Genomic DNA, 11,419 nt, shown 5'->3' with positions numbered 1-11,419 from the left:
ACACTTAGAGACAGACAACCAAGCACACTCACATTCACACCTACGGACAATTTAGAATCACCCATTAACCTCAACATGTTTTTGGACTGTGTGGGAGGAAGCCGGAGAACCCGGAGAGAACCCACGCTGTACGGGGAGAAAATGCAAACTCCACGCAGAAGCATCCCGACTGTCCTCACCGAGACACGAACCAGCGACCTTCTTGCTGCAAGGTAATGGTGCAACAGGGACGGATCTACTGGGGTGGCATAGGGTGGCATCTGCCACCCCGAGAAGATGCCTTGCCCCCCCGGCTGCCACCCCAGTTCTGAACGATTTAATTCAAAAACATGTATATGAAAGTTTGTGGCCGGCTGGAAAGAGCGAAAGTCCAGATACGGCGAATAACGAGTGGAACTCGGATATCCGATTGCTTGCAAATGCACCATGAAGACATACCGGTTCGACTACAGATAGATATTAGGTGACATCAGATGAGGCTGCTCATAGTCGACCTCGCTCAGGTGGATGCCAGGCGCGGCGCAGCAAGACGTGACGGTCAGACAGCAGGTGGACTGGGTGAGACCACACGGTAACACACCTGTACACAGTCAGATGACATCTCCGATGTCTTTCACTTTCCTCTGAAGTGCAGACTTTAAACTCTCTTCCAGGTTTTGTTTCATGTCGACAGACCAACCAAAACTATTTTCAGGAGTGGCACAGATAGAAACCGAAAGAAAGCCACACCTGCTTTGTGTCTTGTTGTTGAACTTCTCATGTTCATATCTGCCACCTATGGTGACATCTTCAACCTTCAAAATGCTTCCATAAGCACGTTTGTGGTTTTTATTGGAATACATAATACATTTTTTGTAATTGGATTTTGTATTTTTTGTGTGTTTTTGTAAGTCAAAAGAAATCCCACATTCACTCACACATTCAAGCTACCAATGCAACTATATGTCTGTGAAGATCCTCAGTCCTCCAGGTCATGGTTATTCTTGTTATTATTAAGTTTCTACGATTAAGCTATGAGAATGTAAATACAGCAGTAAAACTGCAACAGCTACAGCGAAGCTTTGGCTCTAAATCAGTTTGTCAGGCGTTTGGCAGAACAACACGCTCATCACCGTGTTCAGCTCTTGTAGATCCATGTCATCTTTATGCTGCACTGGCTTTGCTCACTCATGTAAGTCATGAACATGTCATGTATATCCTTGTTCCATTTTGCCAGAAAGATGTGGTCCACACTATGTTATTGTTATACATGTAATGCTGTTCATGTTATCATAATTCCACCAAATGAAAGTTGTTGCAGATGTGATCCGTATATCTGAATGCTCTATCGAGGCCCATTTAAACCAACAATTCCACAATTTAACTGGCATAAAATCACAATTTTGCATCATTGAGATCAGTGTCAAATTCCAAACCAACAAACCAACAAACAAAGTAGTGTTTAAAGTTTGAAATGTTCAGGTGAAAATGTCAACATTACTTGAGAGTGAAAGTTTGAGAGAGGTACAAGACAGAGTGCTGGCATCCTTCAGTGAAGCATGGTGGAGGCTGTGTCCTGGTTTGGAGCTGCATGCTTGCCAGCAGTGTCGAGGACATCGTTTAAATTGATGAAATCATGAATGCTGAAAAGCACAGACACAGTTTACTTCATCATTCCATCGGGAAAGCATACGATTGGAAACAGGTTTATATTTCAGCATGACAGTGATTCCAGGCACACTGCTGATGCATCATATCTGGAGAAAGAAACACTGGCGGTGATGGACAGACCTCCACACAGTCCAGACCTGAGTCTGAGAGAACTGCATCATCTTTAATACTGTGCACATATTTCCTGTATTTTCTTTTTTTTCCTTTTGTCTTATAAAGAGACTGAGAAACAAATCTGTACGCTCATTAAACAACAAACATAACGGTGGGCTCAGACTGTTGTACAGTAACGAGCTCGGTGGTTAAACCTGCAGTCTCCACTAGAGGGCGACTTTCACACAGCAGCCAGCTGTTCAGTGAAACAAGCTGCTGTTCTGAACAATGAGAACAGTTTGCAGCATAAATTTAAAGACTTACCTTAGGGCATCTTATATTCAGGGGAACAGGTTTTTGCATCATATCGTCTTGTCTTGAAACTGATGATTTGTGTTGTTTCTCCTTTGTTTGGTTCTTTAGTTTTTTACTACAACACAGCTTGACCTTAGTTTTAAAGCTGTTGCTGCACCCTGGACACACTCTGCTCGTCTCTACCGGCAGATACAAGCTGCAGACACATTTAAAATAATAAATATGAGGTTTGAAAAACTGGAGAGCAACATTAAAGCTTTTTGAGAGCACAAGAACATTTGGACATTTGGCTCGTTAGTCTGCTCTGTCTGTTCACAGAACAGAGAAATGAGGTACAAATGGTTCTACTTTAGCAAATCATTGCCAGATATAAAACACACTTTATATTAGAGCCTAGCTGATCAACAGCCCGACCATTACTAGTCACCACAGATACCACAATACTCAGACCCCTCTACTTTTTGCACCCTTTATTGTTTTGCAGAATCAAATTTAAATGGAAAATAGTTTAATTTCTACAGTATCTACATTCAATAACTCATAATGGCAAAGGCAATGGATTTTCTTTCAATTTTATTACAAATCAAAAATTGAAATCTTTCGTTTTATGAAACATCTTTAAAAGAACGTTTTTGTGGTGCTCACTGTGGCGAAACAGTTTGTCCTTTCTTTGGTTGTTTCTGCTGTTTATACAGATAATCCAGGCTCCAGCTACATTTTAATGGTGGCATACTAAATTGGAAATCAAATTCCTAGGTCATACACTCTGAGTCCAATTACTCTGAGGTGATTCACATCTTCCAACCCACTCCTCACATTCAACTAGAGCGCACAGACAAACTTTAAAAAAATTTTTCCCTAAGTAAAATGTCCTGCTGAGACATTTCCTGGTCACAGTCTTAAAAAAAATAATCAAAAAACGACTGATGCACATTTTATGTTTATGTGTATCTAATCTACACCTGTTTAAAAAACGTGTCACCTTCTCTGATAATCATCTATTTTGTCCTTTTCAATTCTATTTCAGTCTGTTTGACTCCAGCCATGCTCTCCTCTTCTACTCCTCTCTACCTGAGCCTCCTGCTCTTCCTGTCTCACCGCTCTCCTGTCCTGTCCTGTCGGATCGGGAACTCCAGCCAGTGTGACTCGGCTCCCTTTGTACCGGGTCACAACCTGGTGGGGGAGGGCTTTGATGTGGTCACCCTGCAGCGGAAAGGAGCCTACGTGGTTGATGTGAGGACCTACCTGACCCCAGCTGGTACCTGCACTCTCTGCTCCAACCCACTCCAAGAAAACAGGCTGCAGAAAGTAATAATAATGATAATTAAATAAGCGGTGATATACATACACTTGTACGTACCTTAGGTGTGTTTGTTAATGGGGGTTTCTTATGTTTTCAGCTGCCTGTCTCTGCAGTGGACTGGCGTGCCTTCAGCCGATGTAGTGCCAACATCCACAGCAGTGCACACACTTCTGTTAGGTATGATGTTGGACACAAATTACTGAAAGAGTTGCATCACACTTGCATGTAATATCTCCAAAGACACAGATTTGCACATTGGTTTTGTCACTCAGTGAGGTTTAAATGCTGTGTTTGCTCTGCTAGAACATGTCACTTTCATATAATCGCTCCACTTAATATCTCCTCGCTCCACAAATTCAGCCTCCTAATCGTTGTTTAAAGATTAGCATGACTTTTATCTTTCTGTCTCATGAATAACTCGTAGAATTGGAGTCCACTAATCAATCTTTATCATATTAACAGCAGAACATTTAAATAAACCGATTCACATTTTGTGTTCAAATTGTTAATAAATTTTTTTCCCAGACCGTAAAATGATATTAGAAATCAAACTGTGAAATTTAATAGTGATTCCTCCATTTAAACTCTGTCCACAGCTCACTGATTGACACCTACACATCACAGGAAACTACTGACTGGAAGGTAAGAAACATGACACAGTTACTGCTGACATGAAATTAACATTACAGAGTATTATTATGATAACTGATGAACAGTTAAGGTGAGGTGATTGTGCTTCTTTTACCTCTGAAGTGAAAACTAAGCTAAAGCTAAATAACGAGTTGTGATCCAACGGGCTGAGATGAAGCACCTTGTTGTCTTAATAAACTGAAGGGAAAAAAGAAAAAGTAAAAAACATGGAAGACTTGCCAGCAAGAATGCCAAAATAAATGCCAAGAAGTTATGGAATATAGTAGCACTCAAAAACTGAAATAACTAAATAAATACACTTTATTTAAATTAGTAAATAAATCTCTATTTAAGTTAATGCTTTTTTTCTGTGATTTTATCTGTAACATAACAAAAAAGGGAAAATCTGTGAAATAAGAGGTAAAACAAACAAACAAACAAAAATCCATCCTTAATACACATCATTTTTATTTCAAATAAACACAAATATCTGTAAGAAGAAGATATTTTTTGTCAAACCTTGTAAAAGAACATGTTACCATAAGAAAAATGTATACATGATATTTAATGTCTTTTTCTGGGATTGTATGAGACATTATCTGTAATTTAACAAAACAGGAAAACAAGCACAATATAATAATAAATAAACTGCAATCAAAAGTGGTTTAAAATGTGGATTTTTTTGCAGCGTAGGATACATGTATAAATTCCATGTGTCATTAATGTTCATGACACATAGGTTTGTTATCTTTAATTTCATTCCTTAATGCTAATAAATATCAATAAAAAGTGTTTGCAAAAGATTTTTCTTTGGGAATACTTATTTTAGTTAATGCTCTATATAATGAAGATGTTCTTTAACAGCTTTATTTTATTTTATTTTATTTTTGGATCAGGTTGGGCTAAATTACGATAAGTTTGTCAACTTGGACGTGGGAGGAACTCACTCCCTAGCGTATAACTTTGCCTCACAGAGGACCAGAGAGGACCGCTATGCCTTCAGCACACACAGCGTCACCTGCAGCCACTATGGGTAGGCTGCAAGCACCCCTACATCATTACACAGGGTTAGATCATTCACGATACCTCACTGATCTGTCTTTTTATGTCTAGTTACCGTGTTTCTACCACACCGCCCCTCAGCTCTGAGTTCAGGAAGGATTTGACCAGACTGCCAAATGTCTACAGCTCCTCCACCAGGGCTCAGTACAGTCAGCTCATACATACATACGGCACTCACTACATCCGCCAGGTTAACACACACACACACACACACACACACACACACACACACCATGTTAAATGAAAACACGCTTTGTTTTGGTGTCAGCATCCTTGTGCTTCCTGTCAGGTCTACCTCGGGGGGCGAGTCAGGCGAGTGACAGCTTCGCGAACCTGTTTGTCGTCACTGAACGGACTCTCCACAAATGAGGTGCATGAAGCACACAGTCACAGACTCACACACTCCGTTTTTATACAAACACACATGTTGCCACACTGCAATGACAGACAGAAGATATTTCTGACTGATATTCTAATGATGTTTTGTTTTCATTTTCAGTTCTTTGGTCAAATTTAGTTTTCTAGTTCTGTCATTAAACTTAAAAATTACATGACAGTTAGTTACATAAATAAATAAAGGTAACTATGAATGCTGATGATCACTGCAAAAACAGAATTTTTATGTAAGTGTAATGATACTATATGTAGGCTTAGAACCTATAAGTACATGCCACTTGATCATTTCACCTTATTATGGATCTATTCCTGTCACAGTCCTCTTTTACTCCAAAATATACTCCATAGTTTGATTTACTGCTATCAGGGAATACCATTACCATGAAATGTTGTATTTGACCTGCACAGCTGAGCTCTCTGACCATCCAATCAGAGGACATGAAAGTGCTGACGTTATCGTAGGCCAGCTAGCTGGCCCTGGGACCACCAACTCAAAATTTGATTGGTTAAAGCAACAGTTTCATGACAATACATTTTAAGCTACAGGCGCCTGCACTTTTGATTCTGAAGGCCTCAGGGCAGATTTCTTTTAATCTGGCAACACATGATGGCTGAAACATGATTGGATAAAAGCTCTCATACAAATATACACTGCTTGAGGCACCACAGCCCAGAGACACACTATGAAATGAAGAGAATAGACTTTTGGGAATAATGTAAAAAGAATCATGGGAAACAATAATGACCAAAATGGCCATTGATCGAAATTGCATGGGCCGCCATTTCCACGCTGTCAGACTTTTGCGGAGAATTTTGATAACTTTTAATCACCACGTCATGTGCTGGCCAAATTTCAGGTGTGTACGACTTACCCCCTAGGAGGAGATACATTTTGAAAATGGCCAAAAATGGCTGATTTTCGGTGGAAAGCTGCCATTTTTTTCAAAATGGCCGACTTCCTGTTGAGTTTCAGGTATGTGTTCTTGAGGCTTTTTTGTGTGTATCGAGTTGTTACATGTGTGTGCCGAATTTCGTGGCTGTACGTGAAAGTGTGTTCGGGGCCCATTTTTTGTAGTTTTTTAGGTGGCGCTGTTGAGCTATTTTTCTATTGAGGTGTGTATTTCCCCCTAATTATAAAATTTTCTGGTGTGTGTGGCAAGTTTGGTGCGTGTGTGAGTACATTTAGTACCTCAAAAACGCGTTTCTTTGTACAGAATAATAATAATAAGAAAATAACCCTAGCAATTCCAATAGGGTCTTCACACCCTCACTGGGTGCTTGGACCCTAAATATTACAGTTTAAGTTTGTGATTCTGATAGACTTTCGGCCTGCAGAGAAGGCCTTGCTGGCCCTGACAGCACACAACTGATTAAACGAGGCTTCGAGGCAAAGGAAATTACTCGATCATTTTCTGTAATCAAGGTACTCGAGGAATCGATGCAGCCCTCATCACAACACGAACTGTGGCGTCTTAACACACACTGTGGAATCACAACTAGGGCTGCGGCTATCACATATCCCATTAATTAATCGGGTAATTGGATAATTATAATAATCGTCTGATGAAATAAATCATTTGACTTAGACAGCCTCAGTCCCTTACAGCAGGCTGCGCGTGCCAAGCACGTTGTGTCACTCTAAAAAGAGTCCATGCAAAACGGGAACTTTAAATTTAATCGTCTCCACAAATCTATGTTCCTGTACTATTAACCTGCATTCTTAACTACATTTTGAGAGAAATGTTTATTTGTTCAAAATATCATGAATGTGTTTTTAATCAGTGCATCTTTGCTGTTTTGCTTCTCAGCCAGTTAATCATACAATAGTTAGGACGGGACTTGTCACTCTGGTCACCTAAAAAAAAAAAGATATGCTTCAAATGTTCAATCATGACATTTTTCCTAATCCTAACCAAGTAATTTTGGTGCGTAACCTTAACCAAGCTTCTAACACAGAAAAGTCTCTAACAAAGTGTGTTATTTACCTAAACTGAGTCACATACTTTGTGCCTAACCCTGACTTTGTTGCTCTTTTAAACCGGCCACTTTTCCTACCATGTTCCAGGTCATGTTTATTTCAAAATAAGATTATGTTCTGTTCAAAACGTATTTGCGAATGCAATTTAGTTGAATAGGAACATAAAGTTGTTGAGATTGGGTTGGGTCTGCAACAATGTTTAGGTAGTTGGTACAAAGTAAAATACCATCCATGTGAAAACCAGGAAGCAAGGTTTCCCTGCAGAACATGGGTCAGAATATCACACATCCTGCTTGCCATCTCTTCCTAAAACAATGCATACAAACCTGAAAAGAAACTGTGATTAATCTGACCACAGGACTGTATGTCCTGACATCAGTCTATCACAGCACCATGAAGGTTTTCTGCGATTTGTGCTACAGAAGATCTTCTGGCACTAAACAACACGGACCATCCTTTACTCTTCAGGCTCATTGGCGAGCCTTGGACAACCAAAACCCTGCTGGTTCACTGGTTGTCCTTCTTTGGACCACTGACCCACACAGGCTCTGACCCTGTCATCTAACCATCACATTTAGGCGTTTTGTTCAGATCGTCCTGCTTCAAACACATCAGCATTAAGAACTGACCGTCCACTTCTTGCCCAGTAGTTTGCAGCCCTTGACAGGTGCCATTGTAACAAGATGATCAGCATCATTCACTTGATCTGTCAGTGGTCTCAGAGATGTGGCTGATGGGTGTGGGTGTCATGTACAGCCAGTGAAGTGACATCTTTTTTCCTCTTCTGTCCTTCAGGTTCACTCCTGTTTGTCGCTGGGTGTCTCTGTCGGCCTGGGAAAGTTGAAACTATCCGCTATGCGAGAGTCTTGCAAAAAGGTCACACAGAACAGGGATGTCTCCACCGGGTACAGCTCTGGTCTCCACCAACACTACACAGAGGTGTCAGGAGGCTCTGGTTGGTTGGGGGAGTTTTCACTCACCCGTAATGACTCCCTCGGCTTCATGACTTGGCTAGACACCCTGAAGGATCACCCGGATATTGTTTCATACTCCCTTCGGCCAATGTATGAGCTGCTGCCCCATGAGACACAGCGGGCAGGAATGAAAGCTGCCACGGAGCAGTACTTAGAGGACAACGCTGTGAGGAAGTCCCGCACAGAACCAAACTGTGGGTGGAACATTCCTAACCTGGCTGCCAACTGCTGTCCTTTACAGGCCTGGAGGGGGTCACTGAGGGTGACCATCATCCGCGCCTGGGATCTGGAAGGAGATCCAGCTGGCCGGACTGAAGGGTGAGTAGTGTGTAGTCAGGCACTGAGATCTGAAGGTGATGCATCAAACAGCAAAATTATTTCATGTGTTCCTTTTCTTTGGTTCCTTCTTCTCTCAGCTATGCTAAGATGTGGTTCGGTTCCATCTATCGCAGGACTCACATGATCCGGTCAAACTACCCCTGGTGGAACGCTAATTATAATCTGGGCAAGGCCAGTAAACTCTCACCTCACAGATAAACTTAAAAGAATATGTCAAGAGAAAAATGTCAGTTCTATAATTCTGCTTCACAGTCAGCTAAGGTTATGTACTTTCTATGCTGTACTTACTATAGCTGGTCAGAGAAAAGGTCGCCACACTTTTTGGCTCCAAAGACTTTAACTCCCCTTTAAAGGCAATGTCTCAATGAAAAGCAACATTTCAGCAAGAGGACGATCGAATGTCAAAAATCAAAATGTCTTAAAGTGACAGTATACCAGGTGATAAACACCCATTTAAAAATGTATATATTTTTTAGTGAGATTGTATAATCTGCTGTGTGTATCATGCAAGAATTAAAAGCTTGGCAGGTAGCAATAACTGAAAGGTGAGATCAGGTACCAGTTGATTAAAAATCATCTTGATAGCACTGAAAGTCAAATAGACAGAGAAAGTCAGGATAGCCATTCACACACACGCCCATTCATCATTAAAACTAGGTACATTTTTAGTTTATATGACATTTATATATCTGATAACATTGTATATAATAACTATTCATTTACTGTCACAGTTGTAAACTTTGCAAGAAAACATGATTGTGTGATTTATGCCCACACCTTCTTTGACCTACATTTGTCAAGTTGACTGTTTCCTGCTGGATGCGTTGACAACTGGGCCATCTCAGAGTTACTTAGATACTGAAGAAAACAAAAGCAAAACATATGTGTGCTGGCACAAAATGCTGCAGTGAAGCACAAGGAACTTGCATCTGCTGCTACAATCCTTGATCAAGTTGAGAAGCAGCCAAACTCCAACAAAAAACTTTTGTTCGCTGTTTTCATAACACCTAACCGCACCTAACCATCTCACCCAGCTAATTACAGGTGAAACCAACCAGAACAGCCAGTTTAGGAGAAAGTGGCCCAGTTACAGAAACAGAAAGCATAAATCTGGCAACATTGAAGATAAAAAGAGTTAGACAAGGTGTTATTTCTAAAGAGAAACACACAAATAAACCAGATCTTCCTGAACAGTTTCTGAATTGTCTGGACCACTTATGAATTTTATTCTTTTCAATGAGATATTGATGGATTCAAAAGTGTTTAGAAGAGCATATCTATCTGTACAAATCATTTCTGATTCAGACCTTGTTCCTCTGAATGATCCACAAACATCCACTCAACATTTGATGGATAACAGTAAATTAAAAATCTTATTTGAATTCTTTTTTCCTCATGTAGGTGGACACTCACATAAGTTTGTACGTCGAGGTTTGGGACGAGGACTTGCGGCATGATGACCTTCTGGGAAATTGTGAGAGGCCTGTGATCCAGGGGACACACAGATTCACCTGCCCAGCCCGCAGAGGAGGCTTCGAGGTCCAGTACACTCTGACCTGCGACCCTCATCTGACTGGAGACAAATGCAACCGTTACAAACTGTCTCCAGTGTGACGAACAATGCACACTTTTCATTAATCAGATTTGTGAATCTGCTAACATGAGAGAGCACGTAATAGTGATGAGCTGATATGTTTATTTTCACATAGCAGGATTCCAATATGGTTTTTGTTTTGTTTTTTTTAACAGATGGTTCTTAAGTTGTTGTTTTTTGTTCAAATTTTAAACAGGGAGCTCCCAGCAAGCTGTGAGGACATAATCAGCTGTGCCGAAACTGTCAAATCCAGTATGTGTGATTTCTCATGTTAATAAAAACTGCATTTGCTTTGTGTCTTTAAAGGGTTAAGGTTAAAAAGATTTGAGAAAAGATTGAAAAGTGAATGTATGAGGATAAGGAATCGCGTGCCACCGACTTCCTCGTACCATTTTTAAAACACCATGTTGTTGTTGCTTGTCTCTTTGGCATTTGATGCACTTTTTTCTATTTTCATTTAAAACAACACATCAGACTGTATAAAATCTGCAACACATCTACAGAGACAGATTTCGAATTTTAAAAGCTGTTAAATGTGTTAAAAGTTTTATTTTATTTTTTTTGCATCTGAACTTTAAGTGGCTGAATTTTAAAATTTAAAGCATAAAAATGGAAGGTGCTGAATGTTCATGTTCAAAATTTGCGGTGAATAAATAAATAAACAAAAAATCACAGTTCACATCTGGGGACTTTGGCATAAACAATTAGTCAACCAACGTCAACCATTGTCCATTTGGAAGACCCATTTGCGTCCAAGCTTTAACTTCCTGGATGATGTCTTGAGATGTTGCTTCAATATTTTCCCATAATGTTCTTTCCTCATGATGCCATCTATGTTGTGAAGTGCACCAGTCCCTCCTGCAGCAAAACACCCTCACAACATGATGCTGCCACCCCCGTACTTCACAGTTGGGATGGTGTTCTCAGGCTTGCAAGCTTCCCCCTTTTTCCTCCAAATGTAACGATGGTCATTATGGCCAAACAGTTCAATTTTAGTTTCATCAGACCACTGGACATATGTCCATAAATTAAGATCTTTGTCCCTGTGTGCAAACTGTAATCTGGCTTTCTTATGTTACTTTTGG

The 11,419-nt window shown here is 40.3% G+C and overlaps 1 protein-coding gene across 1 annotated transcript; it reads left to right on the top strand.

The window, feature by feature from the left end:
- The first annotated feature begins 497 nt into the window (after window positions 1–497).
- LOC103365104 (perforin-1-like) lies at window positions 498–10,730 on the top strand. Its single transcript, XM_008292447.1, has 10 exons — window positions 498–571; window positions 3,086–3,366; window positions 3,459–3,538; window positions 3,958–4,003; window positions 4,888–5,024; window positions 5,105–5,243; window positions 5,343–5,423; window positions 8,223–8,719; window positions 8,818–8,911; window positions 10,142–10,730. Exons 1-10 carry the CDS (start codon window positions 508–510, stop codon window positions 10,352–10,354), a joined length of 1,632 nt encoding a protein of 543 aa, XP_008290669.1. The 5' UTR covers window positions 498–507; the 3' UTR covers window positions 10,355–10,730.
- Window positions 10,731–11,419: the final 689 nt, after the last annotated feature.

This window comes from Stegastes partitus, unplaced genomic scaffold, assembly GCF_000690725.1.
Source record: "Stegastes partitus isolate 25-593 unplaced genomic scaffold, Stegastes_partitus-1.0.2 Scaffold811, whole genome shotgun sequence".
NCBI lineage: Eukaryota > Metazoa > Chordata > Actinopteri > Pomacentridae > Stegastes > Stegastes partitus.
Note: the sequence above shows the minus strand (reverse complement) of the source record. Positions and strands in the feature narration are given on the sequence as shown.

Coding starts and splice junctions, on each gene's coding strand:
- LOC103365104 (XM_008292447.1), top strand. CDS start 508: ATGCCAGGCGCGGCGCAGCAAGACGTGACGGTCAGACAGCAGGTGGAC. Junction 3,539..3,957: donor AGTGCACACACTTCTGTTAG/GTATGATGTTGG, acceptor CTCTGTCCACAG/CTCACTGATTGACACCTACA. Junction 5,025..5,104: donor GTCACCTGCAGCCACTATGG/GTAGGCTGCAAG, acceptor TTTTATGTCTAG/TTACCGTGTTTCTACCACAC.